General features: G+C 31.5%; 1 protein-coding gene across 1 annotated transcript; it reads left to right on the top strand.

Moving 5' to 3' along the window:
* LOC143245550 (COP9 signalosome complex subunit 1-like) lies at nt 1–23,795 on the top strand. Its single transcript, XM_076491912.1, is given in 11 exon segments — nt 1–160; nt 5,407–5,496; nt 5,631–5,812; nt 6,975–7,136; nt 10,186–10,321; nt 11,301–11,378; nt 12,954–13,094; nt 14,221–14,290; nt 14,293–14,314; nt 17,231–17,336; nt 23,733–23,795. Coding segments are annotated over 11 exon segments (1,068 nt in total). The 5' UTR covers nt 1–142.
* Nucleotides 23,796–27,648: the final 3,853 nt, after the last annotated feature.

The raw sequence follows: 27,648 nt of genomic DNA, 5'->3' as shown, positions 1-27,648 counted from the left end.
TTGTCCCTTCAAAATGTAGCGTCCTCTCGCGAAGTAAAGTTTGGTCCGCAGAAGAAAAGTGTGTTAGAGAGTGTTTCATCTCACATTTTCTTTTATTATAATAAACTATACAGAAATTATTCCAGTTTATAATAAATTGAAAATGCCACTTCCAGTTCAGGTAATTTTTTATTTAACCTTTATATTCTATTAATCTTACAGTTTTTCTTATGAGCATAAACCAGAGAGGGAAGTCAAGTGTAAGAGTTAAACTTACAAGCTCGACCAACGAATCGCATGGTGTTAACTAATTATTTGGGCCTAATTTACTGAATATTACTTGTGACTAATATTGACTGTTGTTAACGTAATGTTTTTTGTTGTGCCCTTTTGGCGATGTTATATCGACAAACATCTGATTTTACTATTTTGTACTTACTTTATGCCTGAATAATATAATAATTGTATAAAAACTTCAAGAGAAGATATAAGAAACATTAATTGTAGACTGAATGTGTTTAAGATGTATTAAAAATCAAGTTAGATTAAATTAGTAATGTGTTGAAAACTTCATTCTTATACAGCTTTCAAGCTATTAATAAGGATAGGTGATATTTTGCTTTATCAACATACTTATACTATAATGTCAATAGTATTTTCATAATTCAATACACAAATAATTAAAAACCTCTCAAAATGAAGAAAGGAAGGTAAATTAACAGGCTTTATAAGAGAATAATTTTAAAAGTACCGAAGTTTCAGTTTATTTGCTTCAGGTGACAGATAATTAATACACTTATTGAAAATAAAATTCTCTGTTGTTAGAATTATAGTCCTGTAAATAACTTTTCAGAGTTATCTTTTAACAAAACTTATCAGTGTTGATATTTTTCGTGTTCTGGACTCAAACTTATTTCTTCAAAATGAACAGTTCTGATTTTTAGTTGCTTTTATTCAGCTGTATAAATTATCTGTTTATTTATAAACACTTTTGTTAGTAGTATGACAAATAGGATTTTAAGCTGTATCTGCTAAAGAGTGAAATACATGTGCTAAAAAGTCTATTTCATTGTCTGCATCATTTCTTTAGACAACATTTTCAATATTCAGCCTGACCTTAGGAAAGACACTGAATTGTTGGAAAATTTTCAGAGGGGTATTGGGTTGACACCTAGGATGTAAAAGTTATCGTACAAGGAGATCTCTCTGATGCTGTTTTCTCCTGAAAAAAAGAGTTATAGGAGATATGATTGAGCTACTGAAAATGTTGATGTATCATTTTCCTTTTGCACTTAATATTAGTAGGAGTAGAGGACACATTTTAATGGGATTGGAATCACCTGTATTTAAACCAATTTTATTATCCTAATGGGACACAACTAGTTCTTAGAATGAGTTGCTTTCAAATATGGATGCAATAGATTTAAATAAGAATTTAATAAATATTTTATTAATAACAATTATTTTTGACTTTGTTTATTTTAAAGTTTAGTTTTCATGGATGGACTAATAGGTCTCATTTATTTAAATTCTGTATGATGGTGTATATAAAATTAAACTGTATTTGATTACAAAACATCTTGTAAGCTTAGACGGTGTTTCACCAATATAACAAAAAACTGCCTTAGTGACAAAAACTTCATCTGTTAAATTTTATACAATGTTTTCAGCCTTATGTGTAGTGTTAAACTTTCTGTGAAGGTGACATACTGCTTGATGTTGTAATGTTATTGTTACTCATGTTTGACAAAATATTGATTTAGTCAAACATAGCACCACACATTGAAAACCAAATACAACCATTACTGTGCCTTATATTTATACAAGTCCACAGCAGATAATATGCTCTTAGTTTTAAAGGTAGGCCAATCTGGTTACCAAATTTTTCCCTAATACAACATCTGACAGACTTCAGAAGTTTTTTTTACTGAATATAAAAACTATTCTAAATGAAAGAAATTGTGTATACTCCCAGAAGAAGGTAATTCATAACTAGTTCCTGGCTCCAGTTGCCTGGTAAAGTAACTTACATATTTTTATCAGTGGAAACCTTCTAATTTATGTACCAGTGAGGCACAAAATATTACACCCTTGTACAAATTAATTGAAACAAGACAGAAAGTTACGATTTTTTTCAATTTTTTGCATTTTATTTCTGAGAATCCAAAAATTACTCACAAATTAATATATGATATAACTGCCTTTATTTTTCAGAAGATCATTAATCCACTTTAGAATCAAGTCCACTAGTTGACTGCAATCCTTACTAATTTTTACTAATTATAGCTTCAATTAGCTTATCTTTCGTAGTACAGTCTTTTCCCCAAAGTCTTTCTTTAAAAATTGCCCAAAGATTTACAATAGGATTTAAGTCTGGAGAGTTTCCAGGCCAGTCCAGCACCTTTATTCGCATTGTAGTCATAAAATTTTTCACAAGTTTCAATGTGTGGCATGGAGCCAGATCTTGCTGAAAAATGCCAGATCCATCTGGAAATCTCTTTTTCAATTCTGGAACGACTCTTCTCTGCAAAACTTCGATGTACTGTGGTCCTCGCATCATACCTTTTACGATATGTAAGCCTCCGATGCCATAGTAGCTGAAAAAGCCCCAAAACATCTCCTTCAAGGAATGTTTCATGAACTGATTGATGTGAGATTCTCAAAGTTTCTTACCTGGAGATCTGCAAACATACAGACTTCTTTGATCTTGTAGGAAGAAATGAGTCTCATCACTGAATAACACCTTCCTCCATTGTTCTTGCATTTGCTTCTTGTATTTCAAACCCCATTGATACCATTTTTCTTCATTGAGTTGGTAAGAAGTTGTTTTTTGACTGGTCTCCTTGCCCTTCTAACGCAATTTCGAATGACATATTCCTCAAAATTTTGTCATATATCCCAAAAATAGATCGACCATACTACAAAACACAGCTAATGACGCTGTCTGTGTGAAAATATGACTATTAAAGGAAATCAGCGAGTCCAGCGAGCCTACACCGGCTGCCATGCTGAAAATATTGTAAAATGACCATTTGTTTCAATTAATTTGCACAACGGTGTAATCTTTCATACATCTCATGTCCAAGTATCCTACTAAAAACGGCCTGGCATGGGCAGGTGGTTAAGGCACTCAACTCGTAATCTGAGGGTCAAGGGTTTGAATTCCCATCACATCAAATATGTTCACCATTTCAGCTGTGGGGGTGTTATAATTAGATGGTCAATCACACTATTTGTTGGTAAGAGTTGGGATCTTGTTTTTCATTATGGTAAAGCTGCTGAGGCTGAATGTTACTATCATTGATTTTTAATTTCTGACAAGAGGGAATACAACAGGCTGGCAGTACTTTTTTGTCATTTGTAGCTTGGACATACCATTGATTAGGAAATACCACTAATTCACAGTGTAGCAACAGAGAGCATATTTTGTTTCTACAGGAAAGGATGTTATCTCTAGTATTATCAAACAGGGTAGGATGTTTTATGCGGGGTGGAAAATTACACATACCTATTACAGTCTATATTGCTGAACTTCAACCATTCATCCCTGTTTACTGAATGTGACCCTTGTGCTGTTCTTCTTTCTTTCAGAAGGACGTGGCATTTCATAAATATAAATATCTTTCTAAAGGATACTCAAACTTTAGAGTCACAGGCTGATAAAACTTTGTGACATCTTGGATTTATGGCAAAAATACTGGTAACAGTGAAGACAGCCAGTTGATGAAACAATGCCTTCTAATCATTATAAGTAATATAGTTTGAACATTACATTTAATTATATACACATGCATATTTATTTTTGATAAATGTAGGTTGCTTGCATTCATCAGAAGATTTTACTGGTATAAAATTTACTATTTTTTTATCTCTAATTTTGGTAGCCATTTATCAGCCAAAATTAGTTAACATATACCTAGAGAAAGAACAGTAGAAATAAAGCCACTTGCATGAAACTTGAAGGTGGATAATAAAAAAGTTTTGACAAACATTTTCTAACTCACTGTAAATAAACTTACAACAATTGGTACATTTAACTGCTACTGATTGTACTAGTCTAAAGTACAGTAAATGATACTAGTATATTTTAGTCTTCTGCAGCTTGAAGTAGAATAAAGTGGACAAGATTATTTGTATTTGGTAGAAACAGAAAACTGTGAGGATAGTCACACCATTTATTGATTAAACCATTTCTTAAAACCATTTCAATTCAGAAGTTAAGATGGTCGATTAACCTGATTGAGTGCCATCTGGTAGTGGGTGGCGATGACTAGCTGCCTTCCCTCTATTCTTACAGTGCTAAATTAGGGATGGCTAGTGCAGGTAGCCCTCATGTACCTTTGTGGAATATTAAGAAAAACAAACAGAAAACATGTTAGTACAAAAAATAATTTTAAAATATACTGATAATTTTGTTTTGTGTGTGTGTGTTACTGCATTGTATTTTTGTCAGCTAATTTCTATTTATTTGGAAGAATGTAGACCACAGGTCCTTAAATTGTGGTCTATAGATCTGCAGGATTCTGTAGGTTAATTTGGTAGTCTTTAAGATGTCAACCATTTTATCACAAGAAATTTATCTTTGTAACTTAATATAACTTTACTATTATTACCATGCTGTTGGCTCATGTTAGAATGATAATTTTGGAAATGTGTGTATATATAAATATGATTGTGAAAAATTTTGACACTCCTGATGTGGTCTAAATTGTATAGTAATGAAATACAAAATTTTGGTGAAAATTTTAGTAAAAAGCATTAATAAACAGAACTATTACAGGGGTGACAAAGTTCATATTATTTTGACTTTGATGAACTATCACGTTCTAAACTGTGATATGCTGTAACTGACAGAGATGTATAGTTTTATTCATTAAAGTTGATCACAGTGTGGACACAAATGCTCTGAGTATCACACATAAATTTAATATTGATCTTTATGGGAAGATACTGAAATTCTTTGTAAAATATCCTATTTTAAAGTAGCACATGAAATTAGGCCAAAATGACATTAAGCTTTAAAGATAGGTGCTTTTACAGTTCATCAGTATAGATGTTCTAGGTCTGATTTTTGTTACTTGATTTTTGAATCAAATAATTTTGTAAGAATCAAGAATTTTTATAAAGCTGTGTTTTTCTTTAAAACAATTTTTAGAATATAAGAAAATCATAAACAGTTTTTTGTGATTTTTCCCACACTAAAGACTGCCATGTTGACATGACTTGGTATGAAATAAAAATAATTGTATCAACTCTGGTTCTCCCCAAAGATTTTTTCAGTTACAACTTTCTTAGATAAACAAATTAGCTTTCCCAGGCATAGTGCACATCAAGTCATGGAATTAATCATAAATAGTTTGATGATATTATTCTAGCAGTATCTGAAAGTGCCACTGCTGGTTTTAAATAGAAATTTTCTTCCCACAGAGTGGAGTAGAACCTATGCAGGTAGATGCTCCTCCGGAAGAGAATGAGGCCCCCGAAGAAGAATCATATATTGTAGAAAACCCAACTTTAGTGAGTAAAAATAGTACTTGATTTTTTGAAAACCTTTTTGTGTGTAAATAAACTTTTATGTAGATCCATATTTATGTTTAAGTGTATTCTGAGAGAATTATTCTAAAAAAATTATATAATCCTTATTATTTTAGGACTTAGAAGCATATGCTAATAGCTATACTGGACTTGCAAGACTGTATAGGCTTATCTTTATAGCTGACCATTGTCCAGCACTAAGAATTGAAGCTCTGAAAATGGCTATCTCATATGTTCAAAATACCTACAATGTTAACATGTACCAACAAATTCACAAGAAACTGACAGAAAGTACTGGGTAAGTTTTGTTTGTTACAGGGTTAAAGTATATAAATTAATGTTTTCTTTTGCATAAAAAGCAAGGCAGTTGGTGTCACAAAATGCCATTCCATAAATATCTAAAATTATGTTTTAAGAGTTTTTTTGCACTATGTTAAATGTGAATAATTTTCTTTTTTCCCCAGTTTAATGCCCATCAATGAGCATTTACTAAGAACAGTGCTAAATAATAACTACTAAATTTTCCATCACAGTATTGGAGCTTGAGTGCTCAGAAAATTATTGGTTGAAATATTATATTTTTATTTCAAAAAGTAGTGCTAAATCTATGGCAGTACATATATAATAATGACTGACACTCTTAACCATATGCATCCATTAACTTACATTATTGACAGTGGGTGTTTGCAGTTTTAAGTACAAATGTTTGGTTGTTTATTGCCGGCAGTGCCATAAAAAAAAAAGTAAAATACATTTTTGAAATTCATGAACATATTTTAGAAAAATTCTAGAATTTTTTTTTTCTGTTAAAAGCATGGGAACCATGAAAACTAAGTTAAAAAAAACACAAAAATATAAATATTGTTACAAGGATTTCAACTATGATATTCATATGGCTGGGATGTGAATCATAATATACTACTGCAAATATGGACCTCTCATTAAGATAGTCAACAGTAATTTCATCAGGGAAGCTTTTATTGTGTTTCTTAATTAAATTACGTTGAACTGGCATTATTTTAATAGTTATCATGTACAAAATATAATTATTTTCAAGTAAACATTTACTGTAGCATTATGGACATTTATTCTTTTTCCCCTCGTACAGAAAACTTCAAAGATGCAAAATAGTTTAGCCTAAAAACCTTTCTATAGTGATTTTCATTAAGATGTTTGGATAGCATGTATGTGGTTGTTGCTAGTTCTTTGTTGATGTTAATTATTTGGTTTAACATTTGTAAAACTGAGTAGAAAATGTCCTCAAGTTGGAATAAAGGAACTGTTCTAGTTGTTACCTTTAACAGTATCATTAAAACCCATGTTTCTCCTTGTTAATCATATGATAATAGTGTAGTCTGTTTCTGTTTATAGAGTCGCAGGAAATTTTCCTTACCATTAAAATGTAAAATACATTTATATTATACTTCATGTACAACAGATCTAACTATATTTTGTCCCAGCTCTGCTAACTTACCAGATGTAACAGGTGCCATTAATGCCTTTCTACCACCATTGGACACTCAGTGGATTGAAACTAGAAGTAAGAAGGCTGCTTTGAAGCTAGAGAAGCTAGACACTGACTTGAAAAACTACAAATCCAACTCTATAAAGGAAAGTATAAGGTAAGTTTGAGAAAGAAGACACTGATTTGAAGAACTGCTGACAACGCTATATTTGTTGTTCCATCAGCATCAGGTACGTTGGAGTAAAAATGTGAAAACTAAAATCTACTTGTGTAAGTGGTGAGTTTAAGAAACTACAAGTATATCTTAATGTTCAGCTAATAGAGTAAAGCTTAAGGTACTATTAAGTAATTAGATACTAAATCAAAAAACTAGAAGCCTGAAGAAGAAAATGCAGTATGTTGGAAGGAATAGCCACTGTTGTAAATCAAACAGTAATATTCTTTAAAATGAGAACCAGACCAATATTAAAATATGCTTTTAACTCATACTGTATTTCTTTAAAAAATCATTAATAAATATGTACCATTCTTAGTCTTAGCTATAGTAATGAATATACATCATTATGTGCTCTTGTTCATTATTTAGTAATAGATATCACTGTGTGGTGGTGTTCATTATTTGGTAATGGATATCACTGTGTGGTGTTCATTAATTAGTAATAGATATCACTGTGTGGTGTTCATTAATTAGTAATAGATATCACTGTGTGGTGGTGTTCATTATTTAGTTTGAACTTTGACTTTGAACTATCACGTTCTAAACTGTGATATGCTGTAACTAACAGAGATGTATAAAGTTTTATTCATTAAATTTTATCATAGTGTGGACACAAATGCTCTGAGTATCACACATAAATTTAATATTGATCTTTATGGGAAGATACTGAAATTCTTTGTAAAATATCCTCTTTTAAAGTAGCACGTGAAATTAGGCCAAAATAACATTAAGAAGTCGTGATTTTTAGTAGCAGATATCACTGTATGCTCTTCATTTTTTAGTAACAGATATTACTGTGTGCTCATGTTTATTACTTAGTAACAGATATTACTGTGTGCTCATGTTTGTTACTTAGTAACAGATACTACTGTGTGCTCGTGTTCGTTACTTGGTAACAGATACTACTGTGTGCTCGTGTTCGTTACTTGGTAACAGATACTACTGTGTGCTCGTGTTCGTTACTTGGTAACAGATACTACTGTGTGCTCGTGTTCGTTACTTGGTAACAGATACTACTGTGTGCTCGTGTTCGTTACTTGGTAACAGATACTACTGTGTGCTCGTGTTCGTTACTTGGTAACAGATACTACTGTGTGCTCGTGTTCGTTACTTGGTAACAGATACTACTGTGTGCTCGTGTTCGTTACTTGGTAACAGATACTACTGTGTGCTCGTGTTCGTTACTTGGTAACAGATACTACTGTGTGCTCGTGTTCGTTACTTGGTAACAGATACTACTGTGTGCTCGTGTTCGTTACTTGGTAACAGATACTACTGTGTGCTCGTGTTCGTTACTTGGTAACAGATACTACTGTGTGCTCGTGTTCGTTACTTGGTAACAGATACTACTGTGTGCTCGTGTTCGTTACTTGGTAACAGATACTACTGTGTGCTCGTGTTCGTTACTTGGTAACAGATACTACTGTGTGCTCGTGTTCGTTACTTGGTAACAGATACTACTGTGTGCTCGTGTTCGTGACTTGGTAACAGATACTACTGTGTGCTCGTGTTCGTGACTTGGTAACAGATACTACTGTGTGCTCGTGTTCGTGACTTGGTAACAGATACTACTGTGTGCTCGTGTTCGTGACTTGGTAACAGATACTACTGTGTGCTCGTGTTCGTGACTTGGTAACAGATACTACTGTGTGCTCGTGTTCGTGACTTGGTAACAGATACTACTGTGTGCTCGTGTTCGTGACTTGGTAACAGATACTACTGTGTGCTCGTGTTCGTGACTTGGTAACAGATACTACTGTGTGCTTGTGTTCGTGACTTGGTAACAGATACTACTGTGTGCTCGTGTTCGTGACTTGGTAACAGATACTACTGTGTGCTCGTGTTCGTGACTTGGTAACAGATACTACTGTGTGCTCGTGTTCGTGACTTGGTAACAGATACTACTGTGTGCTCGTGTTCGTGACTTGGTAACAGATACTACTGTGTGCTCTTGTTCGTGACTTGGTAACAGATACTACTGTGTGCTCGTGTTTGTGACTTGGTAACAGATACTACTGTGTGCTCTTGTTTGTCATTTAGTAACAGATACTACTGTGTGCTCTTGTTCGTGACTTGGTAACAGATACTACTGTGTGCTCTTGTTTGTCATTTAGTAACAGATACTACTGTGTGCTCTTGTTTGTCATTTAGTAACAGATACTACTGTGTGCTCTTGTTTGTCATTTAGTAACAGATACTACTGTGTGCTCTTGTTTGTCATTTAGTAACAGATACTACTGTGTGCTCTTGTTTGTCATTTAGTAACAGATACTACTGTGTGCTCTTGTTTGTCATTTAGTAACAGATACTACTGTGTGCTCTTGTTCGTTATTTAGTAATAGAGTCTACTGCGTGCTCTTGTTCGTTATTTAGTAATAGAGTCTACTGCGTGCTCTTGTTCGTTATTTGGTAACAGATACTACTGTGTGCTCTTGTTCGTTATTTGGTAACAGATATCCATGTGTGCTCTTGTTCGTTATTTGGTAACAGATATCCATGTGTGCTCTTGTTCGTTATTTGGTAACAGATATCCATGTGTGCTCTTGTTCGTTATTTGGTAACAGATATCCATGTGTGCTCTTGTTCGTTATTTGGTAATAGATATCATTATGTGGTGTTGTTCATTATTTGGTAATAGATATCATTATGTGGTGTTGTTCATTATTTAGTACTAGATATTATGTGGTGGTGTTTGTTATTTATTAACAGATATTGCTATGTGGTGTTGTTCAGTATTCATTTGATAATTTCTATGGCAGATCTTTTACTGGTATATCTCTTGTGTTATCTGAGGTATTGTTTCCATCTGTATTACTAAGGTGTGAACATTCAAATCTTTAAAAGTTGTTAGCAAATTGCTTGCTTTTACTTTTCAACATAATAGTAGTACACAGGTTTATTTTTCCCATCTTTCTGAAGTATGTCATCTTTAACAATAAACAAATTAGTGATTCTATTTTATCGTGTTTCTTGTTTTGTTTGTTTTCAGACGTGGCCATGACGACTTGGGAGACCATTACTTGGACTGTGGGGATCTAAGTAATGCTCTGAAGTGTTATTCTCGGGCCAGAGATTATTGTACTAGTGGAAGACATGTGGTGAATATGTGTCTAAATGTCCTGAAAGTTAGTTTTGGATTTCTGTTTTTTTTGTATGTGTATATAAATCAAATCTAACTGAAACCCTAGTAGATGTGTACACTTTAAAGTGGGCCCAGCACGGCCAGGTGGTTAAGGCACTCAACTCATAATCTGAGGGTAGCAAGTTTGAATCCCCGTCACACCAAACATGCTCGCCCTTTCAGCCATGGGTGCATTATAATGTTACGGTCAATCCCACTATTCATTGGTAAAAGAGTAGCCCAAGAGTTGGCAGTGGGTGGTGATGATTAGCTGCTGCCCTCTAGTCTTACACTGATGAATTAGGGACGGCTAGCACAGATAGCCCTGGTGTAGCTTTGCACGAAATTCAAAACAAACCAAATACTTTAAAGCATAAAGTGTCATGTTTCTATCATTTGTATTTCATTCTTAATTTCAATTGCAATTTCTGATTTTTAATATTTCAAATGCAGGGTGTGCAAACCTAATTTTGATACGTTGTGATGCAAATGTTTTTTGTAATTAGATTTCTCCAACTTAATCCATTTCATCAATTTTCTAATGTGAGTAACATATTAACTGGTATTGTGTTAACAGCTGTCAAACAATTTGCTAATACAAATGGCATATTAACTGCTATTATTCTGTCATATCCCAGAGAGTGTGATTATTCTTGGTATTAGGTAAAAATCCATGTTAGAACACGATATATAAGATGTACTATGGTGGAAGAATTATATATATATATATATATATATATATATATATATTCACTTCTACTCAGATGTTTGTTTAACTGCCAATTGCTTTAATTGAACTAATTTTTTATTGCACTCTCTGTTTTGAAGCTATTGAAAATTTGCCGAAACTTGTCAACAAGCAACACTGGGAAATTGACAAGATTGTTATTTTATTTTGTTACAATATTTTACATACAGAAGGCATAACTGTAGTTATGAAAGCTTTCTAAAAGATACTTATGAGTTACAATTTCCTTTTCTAGGTAAGTGTTTACCTGCAGAATTGGTCTCATGTGTTGAGCTATGTGAACAAAGCTGAAGCTACCCCTGAGTTTGCTGAGGTAAGAAGGTTTTCTTCAAACTGTTTGACTCACTTTACTGACTTTACTTATGTGTCAAAGTAAGATGGTAGGTTGACCCCACATTTAGGGTCAGTTTGTCTGTACATGTTTTGTTTCAGCATGTCTTTAGTGCACTGAATGTAAATTCTTTTTATGGACCCAACATAAGAAACAAAGGTCGTCTTTGTGCAGTTTTTTGTATGTACTGTGTATTTCAGTAACCCAATACCCCATTTATAGGTGGGGGTATGAGATATTACCTGTACCTTTGTACACACGTGTCTTTCTTTAAATTAATAAAGGAAATGAAGAAAGTGTCCCACAAAACATTTTTTATCTACAAGTTTGGAAAAAGGTCTTTCACAAAACTTTAGTTGTACTATTTATATCCATATAAATAGCATATTTTTAGGATTAAACATTCAAACAGGCCTTCATTTACCTGTCAGTATGTTTTTTGTGTTGATTCTGTGGTGAGAATAGACGTTCTTATAATTTTAACCCTGTTTGGACTTCAGAAGACCAGTTAGGTGTCAAGTACATACCCTCATGCCAAATGACAAAATTTATGTAAAAATATTAACCACCAATTATTTCCAATACATTTTAGCTCGGAAATATTCCATAGTCAATATCCTGTTGTTGAAAATGATTTGGGAAAAAAATAAATATTGCTTTTTTTTTTTTTTCAAATATATCTTAGAATTGATATCTTATTTCCTAACATATTTATTGAACACAATTTGTACAAAGAAAAAGATAAAAAATGTCACAGTTTGTATGTGTAACTTTAAAGAGTCATATCTGTAAAGAAGGTTTTTTCTTAGAATTTTCTGCACATGTGAAGACAGGTTTTATTACTATAGCCCTGAGCCCTTTGTACCTACTGTTTTATAAGGTTACAGCATCTGATCTGAAATGTTACAAATAAATAATGGTTTTGAAAGTAACTACAGGTAATATTTAAGTATGATTTAATCTGACAGATTATAAACTAGTTGTGTTATTGTGAGTTAAGTGGCTAGAGAGATGTCAACTTATGGTGTCTCAAGAAAGTGGATAAAGGAATCTAATGGGAAGTCTGGGAAACTTTGCTAACAAAATACTGATGTGGAAATTTGTTAGATTCTTTAGAAATACCATGAAAATGTTAGCATATTAATTATTTCTGTTTTTAAGCTACAGAAATTGTCTTCTGTAACAAATAAGGTTATTTAGGTTAGGCTTAGAAAGCACCCTTTCTGGATGATTCAAACCCTTAATTATTCAGTATTACTGGATGTATAAATAGGACATTTCTAGTCATAAATAATAAAAAAAGAGACTTCTTAAGCAAGAGAAAGTATATTCAGTGTTTGAAAACAAAATTAAGAAATTTTGCAACCTAAGAAACTGTTTAGTTAGTTTTTACTTACTTCATCATGATCAGTAAGGTCTCTGTGCTGATTGGTCATGATTAGTAAAGTTTGTGTGCTGTTTGGTCACTGTTATTATACTATAGACTTTTCATCCTATGGCATTTTTAATTTTGTTTTCAAATAGATGTTTATTTCTTGTATCACTTCTCACTGTTAGGTACATGGAAAAGATACAAATCAACCAATCTTAACAAAGCTTCGTTGTGCAGCTGGACTTGCAGAATTGGCTACCAAGAAGTACAAGTCAGCAGCAAAGAACTTTCTTCAAGCCAGTTTTGACCATTGTGATTTTCCTGATGTAAGTATAACAAATCTTCTGTTAGTTAGACTTGTAGATTCTGTACCTGTAAAAACCATCATCAAACTGTGAAAGATATGTTTTTTTAAATCAACTAAACATTACATCAAAGGTATCTTTCACCCTCTGTATTTAGCTAACATAAAATATGAAGACACCTTTGTCTCAAATGCTTCTTGTTAAGACATAAAGAAATTACTTTATTTTGTAATAAATTTATAGCATATAGTAAATGGTTGGTGTTTCAACCCACTTCTATTATCATGATCAGCCCTGTGGTTCTTCTGTGTAAATGTTAATGTCAAGTCTGCACAGCCCAGTGAATTAGTTTAGGTACTTGATGATTGGCCAAGTTGTGTCTTTGAATTGGTGGTATTCTAAGCTTGGATCTCTGTTGGTCTTAAACCAAGTGTGCATGAGGTCAGTTCATTGGATCAAGCCTGTATTGGAGAAGGAATATTGGATATAATTTCAAAATTACGAGACACATCTACAAAAAATGTGACAAGCTTTCAGTAAAAAAAAAAAAAAGTACAAGTTTGTTGCACACAAGAGAAGTGATGTCACTAAAGTATCTTAACACAGAATGTCTGTGAAGTGTCTGTATCAGAAGTCAAAGTGCAAAGTAATACTCACATGAAGAAACAAAGTATTGTCCACCATACATTCGTTACCATAACCTCTCAAGCTTCTAAATGCATATTTACAGCATTTTTCAGTACCCCATACACTGTATTTAGTATTTACTCTCTTCCACCATAAACTATTGCTAAATCAGTTAAGTGGTTCTAAGTTTATTCTTAGGTTTTACAAATTTCTTCTAGTAATTCTATACATAAAAATGGCTATAATTGAAACAATGATATATTTGGTGAGTTATCTTTTTATTTAAAATTATTCAAAATGGTTTATCTGTAGGAATAAAAAAAAAGCCATTTATAAATTGAAAATGATAAATTAAGTAAAAAGTCGTAATCCTGAATTAAATCATACTGAAACTTATACAAATATTTGTTTGTTAATCAGTTGTACAGTAAAATTTCTGTGTAGTTTTCACAGTTTTACAATTGTTAAATAGTTTTGAGGTGATAATTTTGTTCGTTTTTTTCTTAATATTATTTTTCAGCTTCTATCTCCTAGTAATGTTGCAATGTACGGAGGTTTATGTGCACTGGCTTCTTTTGACAGACAAGAACTTCTAAAAATGTCATATCAAGTAGGTAGGTAAAAATTTAGTTTTCTAAGATTGGTACATTTTACTAGATCTAATAGCAGCTACCAAGTTTAGTTACTGAACTCTTTCCATACAGGTTAGTTGGATCTCCCTGATTTTTTAACCCCATAGTAACCTATAGTTTCAAAATACTGTAACATGGTCAGTGTATCTTTACAAAATCTGGCAGGTTTTCAGTGAACGTTACAAGTCTCTTGTATGTAAAAAAATTTGATCTTTAAATCAAGTAAGTATCTTTACTAAATGTTTTCCCATGACCATATGGATTTAGCGTTGGCTCTCCCAAGTGAAAAGGGATTTTTGTGTTACGATTAAAATTGCTTTTCTTCATCTGAAAATTTTCAACTTTCATTTCTTACTCTGTAAAAGTTCCTAAGTAAACATGAAACTTTTTTGTTTTCAGTAAACTTAACATTTTGTGTTATTTTCTCTATCCTAATTATATATCATTCAATTTGATTATTATAAAAAACTCCAAGATAAATTATCTTTTTTTTTTTCTATAATGACTTCAAATTGTAAGAGGAAACTATAGTTTATTCTAATTAGCTTAAAACTTGTAGCTGTATACAGCTGTTTATACTTAATTGTATTGTTTTATTGCTCTTTGAATCACATTTAACTAATAATCCCACCACACAAGTTGCAAATGTGTAGCTGGCATTACTGTATTGAACTATGTAAGACAAACTGCTTACTAGCATATCTTGTGAACATTTTTTATTTTTCCATCATTTTATCTAATATAATGTTATCTAACATAATAATCTTCTGTTTTTTACATTTTAATTATTTTTATAATAATAAATAAGGAATATACTGGAAAAACAAGAAATATAGTACTTATCTGTCACCTCTTGCATTCTTATAAGAAATATTGTACTTATCTGTCACCTCTTATGTTCTTATAAGAAATATAGTACTTATCTGTCACCTCTTGTGTTCTTATAAGAAATATAGTACTTATCTGTCACCTCTTGTGTTCTTATAAGAAATATAGTACTTATCTGTCACCTCTTGTGTTCTTATAAGAAATATAGTACTTATCTGTCACCTCTTGTGTTCTTATAAGAAATATAGTACTTATCTGTCACCTCTTGTGTTCTTATAAGAAATATAGTACTTATCTGTCACCTCTTGTGTTCTTATAAGAAATATAGTACTTATCTGTCACCTCTTGTGTTCTTATAAGAAATATAGTACTTATCTGTCACCTCTTGTGTTCTTATAAGAAATATAGTACTTATCTGTCACCTTTGTGTTCTTGTAAGAAATATAGTACTTATCTGTCATATAGTACTTTTGTGTTCTTGTAAGAAATATAGTACTTATCTGTCACTTATCTTCACCTCGTTCTTGTAAGAAATATAGTACTTATCTGTCACCCTTGTGTTCTTATAAGAAATATAGTACTTATCTGTCACCTCTTGTGTTCTTGTAAGAAATATAGTAGTACTTATCTGTCACCTCTTGTGTTCTTGTAAGAAATATAGTACTTATCTGTCACCTCTGTGTGTTCTTATTGTAAGAAATATAGTACTTATCTGTAGTACTTATCTGTCACCTCTTGTGTTCGAAATATAGTACTTCTGTAAGAAATATAGTACTTATCTGTCACCTCTTGTGTTCCTATAAGAAATATAGTACTTATCTGTCACCTCTTGTGTTCTTATCATTGGTTGCTGATGACATTTAAGCCTGTTTTTTTATACTAATGTTGCTACTAAATTAAATAATTTTTATTTAATTAGATAGTGCAACTAAGAACATGGAACAATAATAATAATAATAATAAACAGAAAGCAAACAATATCATATAACAAGTGTAATTTTTTTTGGCTTTCTAACTATGGCTGAAGGGACTTTAAATATTTCTCTCAGCCTTTTCAAAGCTATCAAACTGAAGGTAAAACAGACATACTCTGTACTGAAAACAGTTTGATGTAACACATTTGACAGGTTAAAACATTTCCTTTCTACTGGTTATAAGTAATTTGTATAAAATGTCAGAAAGATCTTTAGAAAACATGACAGGTGGGTGTGGCAACTTTGTAAACAAATAAACTGGAGGCTGTAAAGTTAGTCTTTGCCTTAGTAATAACTATATTATATTGTGTAATTTTGAATTATATTTTGTACTTCTCTGAGGAGTGGTAAATAAACTGGAAAAAGAGGGAAGACTTAAGGAACAAACATGCCAGTTCTCTTTACTCTGGGAATTTGAAGATTTTTAAAAACATAAAACTTCTATTAAAATTGGCTTTATTAATTATGTTTTGAAAACAAATTTATTTATATACAATGATAATAAAGTGATTAAATTTAGAATGTAACTCACTAAAAAAGGTCATGCTTTCTCAGGGTGACATATGAATTTGCATATCATTTTTTTTGTTAGATGTGTTTAATGTTACTATGTAATGAATATTTCAATTAAGTTATGTTATTGATTACATCATAGAATAATCAACTAATCTGGTATCTTTTTGGCTATTCTTTTAAAATTCTTTATTTCAGTATTAAACATTTCATGTCTTGGCATCTTGGACCAGTGGTTGCTGGATGGAATATTAATTAACTGCTGCAAAGCATTATATTTGTGTGATATAGACCAGTGATTTAAGTTCATAAGATAATTAAAGTTACAAAAAACACATCAGTGTTATAAAAATAACACATTTAATTTAAAGTAGTTACACACCTCAATAACAAACAATAAATGTTTAAAAAGGCAAACTTTGATACTAGTGTAGTTTGCATTGTTTACTTAGAATATTTTCCACAGCTTTCTGTTTAATTTAGAGAAGTCTTTCAACTGCGCTTCTTTAATTTGTGATGACAAGAAATTCTCTTGAGTTACATTTGCACTTCTTTAAGATTTTTTTTTTTTTTACTTGTGTAGCTCTTTCAAACTGTTTCTTGAACTAGAACCACAGCTTCGAGATATTGTCTTCAGGTTTTATGAATCAAAATATGCTTCATGTTTGAAACTTCTGGATGAAATCAAGGTACTGTATGGTCTTCAGTCAGTTTTAATTTTCTCGGTATTGTTTAATGTTTTAAACTTTTACACAAACAAATTCCAAGTTAATCTTTTAAGCCTTTACAGTAACAAAGAACTTCCAAATTACTGTTTTCAGCCTTTACAGTAGCAAAGAATTTCCAACTTACTGTTTCAAGCCATTAAAATAACAAAGAAGTTCCAAGTTATTGTTTTAAGCCATTACAGTAACAAAGAAGTTCCAAGTTACTGTTTCAAACCTTTACACAAAGAAGTTCCAAGTTACTGTTTCAAACCTTTACACAAAGAAGTTCCAAGTTAATGTTTTAAGCTTTTATACAAAGAAGTTCCAAGTTAATGTTTTAAGCCTTTACCATAACAAAGAAGTTCCAAGTTAATGTTTTAAGCCTTTACCATAACAAAGAAGTTCCAAGTTAATGTTTTAAGCCTTTACCATAACAAAGAAGTTCCAAGTTAATGTTTTAAGCCTTTACAATAACAAAGAAGTTCCAAGTTAATGTTTTAAGCCTTTACAATAACAAAGAAGTTCCAAGTTAATGTTTTAAGCCTTTACCATAACAAAGAAGTTCCAAGTTAATGTTTTAAGCCTTTACCATAACAAAGAAGTTCCAAGTTAATGTTTTAAGCCTTTACCATAACAAAGAAGTTCCAAGTTAATGTTTTAAGCCTTTACCATAACAAAGAAGTTCCAAGTTAATGTTTTAAGCCTTTACCATAACAAAGAAGTTCCAAGTTAATGTTTTAACCCTTTATCGTAACAAAGAAGTTCCAAGTTAATGTTTTAACCCTTTATCGTAACAAAGAAGTTCCAAGTTAATGTTTTAAGCCTTTACCATAACAAAGAAGTTCCAAGTTAATGTTTTAAGCCTTTACCATAACAAAGAAGTTCCAAGTTAATGTTTTAAGCCTTTACCATAACAAAGAAGTTCCAAGTTAATGTTTTAAGCCTTTACCATAACAAAGAAGTTCCAAGTTAATGTTTTAAGCCTTTACCATAACAAAGAAGTTCCAAGTTAATGTTTTAACCCTTTATCGTAACAAAGAAGTTCCAAGTTAATGTTTTAACCCTTTATCGTAACAAAGAAGTTCCAAGTTAATGTTTTAACCCTCTATCGTAACAAAGAAGTTCCAAGTTAATGTTTTAACCCTCTATCGTAACAAAGAAGTTCCAAATTAATGTGTTAAGCGTTTACACTAACAATGAAGTTCCAAAGTAATGTGTTAACTCTTTACTGTAACAAAGAAGTGTTACTGTTTTAAGCCATTACAGTGACAAAGAAGTTCACTGTAAACAGTAAAAACAGTAACTGTTTTAAGCCATTACAGTGACATAGAAGTTCACTGTAAACAGTAAAAACAGTAACTGTTTTAAGCCATTACAGTGACATAGAAGTTCCACGTTACTCTTTTAAGCCATTACAGTAAGAAAGGAGTTCCAATTTAATGTTTTAAGCCTTTACAGTAACAAAGAAGTTTCCTGTTACTGTTTTAAGCTTTTACTGTAACAAAGACGTTTCAAGTTAATGTTTTAAGCCTTTACTGTAACAAAGACATTTCAAGTTAATGTTTTAAGCCTTTACTATAACAAAGACGTTTCAAGTTAATGTTTTAAGCCTTTATAGTAACAAAGAAGTACCAAGATACTGTTTTAAGCCATTACTGTAACGAAAAATTCCAAGCTAATGTTTTAAGCCTTTACAGTAACAAAAATTCCAAGCTAATGTTTTAAGCCTTTACAGTAACAAAAGTTCCAAGTTACTGATTTAAGCCTTTACCCAAAGAAGTTCCAAGTTACTGTTTCAAACCTTTACACAAAGAAGTTCCAAGTTAATGTTTTAAGCTTTATACAAAGAAGTTCCAAGTTAGTGTTTTAAGCTTTTATACAAAGAAGTTCCAAGTTAATGTTTTAAGCCTTAACCATAACAAAGAAGTTCCAAGTTAATGTTTTAAGCCTTAACCATAACAAAGAAGTTCCAAGTTAATGTTTTAAGCCTTTACCATAACAAAGAAGTTCCAAGTTAATGTTTTAAGCCTTTACCATAACAAAGAAGTTCCAAGTTAATGTTTTAAGCCTTTACCATAACAAAGAAGTTCCAAGTTAATGTTTTAAGCCTTTACAGTAACAAAAGTTCCAAGTTACTGATTTAAGCCTTTACCCAAAGAAGTTCCAAGTTACTGTTTCAAACCTTTACACAAAGAAGTTCCAAGTTAATGTTTTAAGCTTTTATACAAAGAAGTTCCAAGTTAATGTTTTAAGCTTTTATACAAAGAAGTTCCAAGTTAATGTTTTAAGCCTTAACCATAACAAAGAAGTTCCAAGTTAATGTTTTAAGCCTTTACCATAACAAAGAAGTTCCAAGTTAATGTTTTAAGCATTTACCATAACAAAGAATTTCCAAGTTAATGTTTTAAGCCTTTACCATAACAAAGAAGTTCCAAGTTAATGTTTTAAGCCTTTACCACAACAAAGAAGTTCCAAATTAATGTTTTAAGCCTTTACCATAACAAAGAAGTTCCAAGTTAATGTTTTAAGCCTTTACCATAACAAAGAAGTTCCAAGTTAATGTTTTAAGCCTTTACCGTAACAAAGAAGTTCCAAGTTAATGTTTTAAGCCTTTATCGTAACAAAGAAGTTCCAAGTTAATGTTTTAACCCTTTATCGTAACAAAGAAGTTCCAAGTTAATGTTTTAACCCTCTATCGTAACAAAGAAGTTCCAAATTAATGTGTTAAGCGTTTACACTAACAATGAAGTTCCAAATTAATGTGTTAAGCCTTTACACTAACAATGAAGTTCCAAAGTAATGTGTTAAGCCTTTACTGTAACAAAGAAGTGTTACTGTTTTAAGCCATTACAGTGACAAAGAGGTTCACTGTAAACAGTAAAAACAGTAACTGTTTTAAGCCATTACAGTAAGAAAGGATTTCCAATTTAATGTTTAACCCTTTACCGTAACAAAGAAGTGCCAATTTAATGTTTTAAGCCTTTAGAGTAACAAAGAAGTTTCCTGTTACTGTTTTAAGCCTTTACTGTAACAAAGACGTTTCAAGTTAATGTTTTAAGCCTTTACTGTAACAAAGACGTTTCAAGTTAATGTTTTAAGCCTTTACTGTAACAAAGACGTTTCAAGTTAATGTTTTAAGCCTTTACAGTAACACAGAATTTCCAAATTACTGTTTTAAGCCTTTATAGTAACAAAGAAGTACCAAGATACTGTTTTAAGCCATTACTGTAACGAAAAATTCCAAGCTAATGTTTTAAGCCTTTACAGTAACAAAAATTCCAAGCTAATGTTTTAAGCCTTTACAGTAACAAAAGTTCCAAGTTACTGATTTAAGCCTTTACCCAAAGAAGTTCCAAGTTACTGTTTCAAACCTTTACACAAAGAAGTTCCAAGTTAATGTTTTAAGCTTTTATACAAAGAAGTTCCAAGTTAATGTTTTAAGCCTTTACCATAACAAAGAAGTTCCAAGTTAATGTTTTAAGCCTTTACCATAACAAAGAAGTTCCAAATTAATGTGTTAAGCGTTTACACTAACAATGAAGTTCCAAATTAATGTGTTAAGCCTTTACCCTAACAATGAAGTTCCAAAGTAATGTGTTAAGCCTTTACACTAACAATGAAGTTCCAAAGTAATGTGTTAAGCCTTTACACTAACATTGAAGTTCCAAAGTAATGTGTTAAGCCTTTACTGTAACAAAGAAGTGTTACTGTTTTAAGCCATTACAGTGACAAAGAAGTTCACTGTAAACAGTAAAAACAGTAACTGTTTTAAGCCATTACAGTAAGAAAGGAGTTCCAATTTAATGTTTAACCCTTTACCGTAACAAAGAAGTGCCAATTTAATGTTTTAAGCCTTTAGAGTAACAAAGAAGTTCCGAGCTAATGTTATAGGCCTTTACAGTAACAAAGAAGTTTCCTGTTACTGTTTTAAGCTTTTACTGTAACAAAGACGTTTCAAGTTAATGTTTTAAGCCTTTACAGTAACAAAGACGTTTCAAGTTAATGTTTTAAGCCTTTACTGTAACAAAGACGTTTCAAGTTAATGTTTTAAGCCTTTACAGTAACACAGAATTTCCAAATTACTGTTTTAAGCCTTTATAGTAACAAAGAAGTTCCAAGATACTGTTTTAAGCCATTACTGTAACGAAAAATTCCAAGCTAATGTTTTAAGCCTTTACAGTAACAAAAATTCCAAGCTAATGTTTTAAGCCTTTACAGTAACAAAAGTTCCAAGTTACTGATTTAAGCCTTTACCCAAAGAAGTTCCAAGTTACTGTTTCAAACCTTTACACAAAGAAGTTCCAAGTTAATGTTTTAAGCTTTTATACAAAGAAGTTCCAAGTTAATGTTTTAAGCTTTTATACAAAGAAGTTCCAAGTTAATGTTTTAAGCCTTTACCATAACAAAGAATTCCAAGTTAATGTTTTAAGCCTTTACCATAACAAAGAAGTTCCAAGTTAATGTTTTAAGCCTTTACCATAACGAAGTTCCAAGTTAATGTTTTAAGCCTTTACCATAACAAAGAAGTTCCAAGTTAATGTTTTAAGCCTTTACCATAACAAAGAAGTTCCAAGTTAATGTTTTAAGCCTTTACCATAACAAAGAAGTTCCAAGTTAATGTTTTAACCCTTTATCGTAACAAAGAAGTTCCAAGTTAATGTTTTAACCCTTTATCGTAACAAAGAAGTTCCAAGTTAATGTTTTAACCCTTTATCGTAACAAAGAAGTTCCAAGTTAATGTTTTAACCCTCTATCGTAACAAAGAAGTTCCAAGTTAATGTTTTAACCCTCTATCGTAACAAAGAAGTTCCAAGTTAATGTTTTAACCCTCTATCGTAACAAAGAAGTTCCAAATTATAATGTGTTAAGCCTTTACACTAACAATGAAGTTCCAAAGTAATGTGTTAAGCCTTTACACTAACATTGAAGTTCCAAAGTAATGTGTTAAGCCTTTACTGTAACAAAGAAGTGTTACTGTTTTAAGCCATTACAGTAAGAAAGGAGTTCCAATTTAATGTTTAACCCTTTACCGTAACAAAGAAGTGCCAATTTAATGTTTTAAGCCTTTAGAGTAACAAAGAAGTTTCCTGTTACTGTTTTAAGCTTTTACTGTAACAAAGACGTTTCAAGTTAATGTTTTAAGCCTTTACTGTAACAAAGACGTTTCAAGTTAATGTTTTAAGCCTTTACTGTAACAAAGACGTTTCAAGTTAATGTTTTAAGCCTTTACAGTAACACAGAATTTCTAAATTACTGTTTTAAGCCTTTATAGTAACAAAGAAGTTCCAAGATACTGTTTTAAGCCATTACTGTAACGAAAAATTCCAAGCTAATGTTTTAAGCCTTTACAGTAACAAAAATTCCAAGCTAATGTTTTAAGCCTTTACAGTAACAAAAGTTCCAAGTTACTGATTTAAGCCTTTACCCAAAGAAGTTCCAAGTTACTGTTTCAAACCTTTACACAAAGAAGTTCCAAGTTAATGTTTTAAGCCTTTACCATAACAAAGAATTTCCAAGTTAATGTTTTAAGCCTTTACCATAACAAAGAAGTTCCAAGTTAATGTTTTAAGCCTTTACCATAACAAAGAAGTTCCAAGTTAATGTTTTAAGCCTTTACCATAACAAAGAAGTTCCAAGTTAATGTTTTAAGCCTTTACCATAACAAAGAAGTTCCAAATTAATGTGTTAAGCGTTTACACTAACAATGAAGTTCCAAATTAATGTGTTAAGCCTTTACACTAACAATGAAGTTCCAAAGTAATGTGTTAAGCCTTTACACTAACAATGAAGTTCCAAAGTAATGTGTTAAGCCTTTACACTAACATTGAAGTTCCAAAGTAATGTGTTAAGCCTTTACTGTAACAAAGAAGTGTTACTGTTTTAAGCCATTACAGTGACAAAGAAGTTCACTGTAAACAGTAAAAACAGTAACTGTTTTAAGCCATTACAGTAAGAAAGGAGTTCCAATTTAATGTTTAACCCTTTACCGTAACAAAGAAGTGCCAATTTAATGTTTTAAGCCTTTAGAGTAACAAAGAAGTTCCGAGCTAATGTTATAGGCCTTTACAGTAACAAAGAAGTTTCCTGTTACTGTTTTAAGCTTTTACTGTAACAAAGACGTTTCAAGTTAATGTTTTAAGCCTTTACTGTAACAAAGACGTTTCAAGTTAATGTTTTAAGCCTTTACTGTAACAAAGACGTTTCAAGTTAATGTTTTAAGCCTTTACAGTAACACAGAATTTCCAAATTACTGTTTTAAGCCTTTATAGTAACAAAGAAGTTCCAAGATACTGTTTTAAGCCATTACTGTAACGAAAAATTCCAAGCTAATGTTTTAAGCCTTTACAGTAACAAAAGTTCCAAGTTACTGATTTTTAGCCTTTACCCAAAGAAGTTCCAAGTTACTGTTTCAAACCTTTACACAAAGAAGTTCCAAGTTAATGTTTTAAGCTTTTATACAAAGAAGTTCCAAGTTAATGTTTTAAGCTTTTATACAAACAAGTTCCAAGTTAATGTTTTAAGCTTTTATACAAACAAGTTCCAAGTTAATGTTTTAAGCCTTTACCATAACAAAGAAGTTCCAAGTTAATGTTTTAAGCCTTTACCATAACAAAGAAGTTCCAAGTTAATGTTTTAAGCCTTTACCATAACAAAGAAGTTCCAAGTTAATGTTTTAAGCCTTTACCATAACGAAGTTCCAAGTTAATGTTTTAAGCCTTTACCATAACAAAGAAGTTCCAAGTTAATGTTTTAAACCTTTACCACAACAAAGAAGTTCCAAGTTAATGTTTTAAGCCTTTACCAGAACAAAGAAGTTCCAAGTTAATGTTTTAACCCTTTATCGTAACAAAGAAGTTCCAAGTTAATGTTTTAACCCTTTATCGTAACAAAGAAGTTCCAAGTTAATGTTTTAACCCTTTATCGTAACAAAGAAGTTCCAAGTTAATGTTTTAACCCTTTATCGTAACAAAGAAGTTCCAAGTTAATGTTTTAACCTTCTATCGTAACAAAGAAGTTCCAAGTTAATGTTTTAACCCTCTATCGTAACAAAGAAGTTCCAAATTAATGTGTTAAGCGTTTACACTAACAATGAAGTTCCAAATTAATGTGTTAAGCCTTTATACTAACAATGAAGTTCCAAAGTAATGTGTTAAGCCTTTACACTAACATTGAAGTTCCAAAGTAATGTGTTAAGCCTTTACTGTAACAAAGAAGTGTTACTCTTTTAAGCCATTACAGTAAGAAAGGAGTTCCAATTTAATGTTTAACCCTTTACCGTAACAAAGAAGTGCCAATTTAATGTTTTAAGCCTTTAGAGTAACAATGAAGTTCCTAGCTAATGTTATAGGCCTTTACAGTAACAAAGAAGTTTCCTGTTACTGTTTTAAGCTTTTACTGTAACAAAGACGTTTCAAGTTAATGTTTTAAGCCTTTACTGTAACAAAGACGTTTCAAGTTAATGTTTTAAGCCTTTACTGTAACAAAGACGTTTCAAGTTAATGTTTTAAGCCTTTACTGTAACAAAGACGTTTCAAGTTAATGTTTTAAGCCTTTACTGTAACAAAGACGTTTCAAGTTAATGTTTTAAGACTTTACTGTAACAAAGACGTTTCAAGTTAATGTTTTAAGCCTTTACAGTAACAAAAGTTCCAAGTTACTGATTTAAGCCATTACTCAAAGAAGTTCCAAGTTACATTTTTAAACCAGTACTGTAAAGAAAAAATTCCAAGTTACTGTTTTAAGCATTTACAGTAACAAAGAAGTTTCAATTTACTGTTTTAAGCCATTACTGTAACGAAATATTCCAAGTTAATGTTTTAAGCCATTACAGTAACAAAGAAGTTCCAAGTTAATGTCTTAAGCCATTCCAGTAACAAAGAAGTTCCAAGTTAATGTTTTAAGCCATTACAGTAACAAAGAAGTTCCAAGTTAATGTTTTAAGCCATTACAGTAACAAAGAAGTTCCAAGTTAATGTTTTAAGCCATTACAGTAACAAAGAAGTTCCAAGTTAATGTTTTAAGCCATTACAGTAACAAAGAAGTTCCAAGTTAATGTTTTAACCCTTTACAGTAACAAAGTTCCAAGTTAATGTTTTAACCCTTTACCCTAACAAAGAAGTTCCAAAGTAATGTGTTAAGTTTTTACACTAACATTGAAGTTCCAAAGTAATGTGTTAAGCCTTTACACTAACATTGAAGTTCCAAAGTAATGTGTTAAGCCTTTACACTAACATTGAAGTTCCAAAGTAATGTGTTAAGCCTTTACACTAACATTGAATTTCCAAAGCGATGTGTTAAGCCTTTACACTAACGTTGAAGTTCCAAAGTAAAGTGTTAAGCCTTTACATTAACATTGAAGTTCCAAGGTAATGTGTTAAGCCTTTACTGTAACAAAGAAGTGTTACTGTTTTAAGCCATTACAGTGACAAAGAAGTTCACTGTAAACAGTAAAAACAGTAACTGTTTTAAGCCATTACAGTGACATAGAAGTTCCTCGTTACTTTTTTAAGCCATTACAGTAAGAAAGGAGTTCCAATTTAATGTTTAACCCTTTACCGTAACAAAGAAGTGCCAATTTAATGTTTTAAGCCTTTAGAGTAACAAAGAAGTTCCGAGCTAATGTTATAGGCCTTTACAGTAACAAAGAAGTTTCCTGTTACTGTTTTAAACTTTTACTGTAACAAAGACGTTTCAAGTTAATGTTTTAAGCCTTTACAGTAACACAGAATTTCCAAATTACTGTTTTAAGCCTTTATAGTAACAAAGAAGTTCCAAGATACTGTTTTAAGCCATTACTGTAACGAAAAATTCCAAGCTAATGTTTTAAGCCATTACTGTAACGAAATATTCCAAGTTAATGTTTTAAGCCATTACAGTAACAAAGAAGTTCCAAGTTAATGTTTTAAGCCATTACAGTAACAAAGAAGTTACAAGTTAATGTTTTAAGCCATTACAGTAACAAAGAAGTTCCAAGTTAATGTTTTAAGCCATTACAGTAACAAAGAAGTTCCAAATTAATGTTTTAAGCCATTACAGTAACAAAGGAGTTCTAACTTAATCTTTTAAGCCATTACAGTAACAAAGGAGTTCTAACTTAATCTTTTAAGCCTTTGCAGTAACAAAGAAGTTCCAATTTAATGTTTTAAGCCTTTGCAGTAACAAAGAAGTTCCAATTTAATGTTTTAACCCTTTACCCTAACAAAGAAGTTCCAATTTAATGTTTTAACCCTTTACCCTAACAAAGACGTTCCAAGTTAATGTTTTAACCCTTTACCCTAACAAACACGTTCCAAGTTAATGTTTTAACCCTTTACCCTAACAAACACGTTCCAAGTTAATGTTTTAACCCTTTACCCTAACAAAGACGTTCCAAGTTAATGTTTTAAGCTTTTACAGTAACAAAGAAGTTCTGAGCTAATGTTTTAGGCCTTTACAGTAACAAAGTTCCAAGTTAATGTTTTAAGCCTTTACAGTAACAAAGTTCCAAGTTAATGTTTTAAGCCTTTACCATAACAAAGAAGTTCCAAGTTAATGTTTTAAGCCTTTACCATAACAAAGAAGCTCCAAGTTAATGTTTTAAGCCTTTACCATAACAAAGAAGCTCCAAGTTAATGTTTTAACCCTTTATCGTAACAAAGAAGTTCCAAATTAATGTTTTAACTTTTTATCGTAACAAAGAAGTTCCAAGTTAATGTTTTAACCCTTTATCGTAACAAAGAAGTACCAAGATACTGTTTTAAGCCATTACTGTAACGAAAAATTCCAAGCTAATGTTTTAAGCCTTTACAGTAACAAAAATTCCAAGCTAATGTTTTAAGCCTTTACAGTAACAAAAGTTCCAAGTTACTGATTTAAGCCTTTACCCAAAGAAGTTCCAAGTTACTGTTTCAAACCTTTACACAAAGAAGTTCCAAGTTAATGTTTTAAGCCTTTATACAAAGAAGTTCCAAGTTAATGTTTTAAGCCTTTACCATAACAAAGAAGTTCCAAGTTAATGTTTTAAGCCTTTACCATAACAAAGAAGTTCCAAGTTAATGTTTTAAGCCTTTACCATAACAAAGAAGTTCCAAGTTAATGTTTTAAGCCTTTACCATAACAAAGAAGTTCCAAATTAATGTGTTAAGCGTTTACACTAACAATGAAGTTCCAAATTAATGTGTTAAGCCTTTACACTAACAATGAAGTTCCAAAGTAATGTGTTAAGCCTTTACACTAACAATGAAGTTCCAAAGTAATGTGTTAAGCCTTTACACTAACATTGAAGTTCCAAAGTAATGTGTTAAGCCTTTACTGT

Source organism: Tachypleus tridentatus, chromosome 2, assembly GCF_004210375.1.
Source record: "Tachypleus tridentatus isolate NWPU-2018 chromosome 2, ASM421037v1, whole genome shotgun sequence".
Lineage (NCBI taxonomy): Eukaryota > Metazoa > Arthropoda > Merostomata > Xiphosura > Limulidae > Tachypleus > Tachypleus tridentatus.
This window is presented reverse-complemented; position numbering and strand designations above follow the sequence as displayed.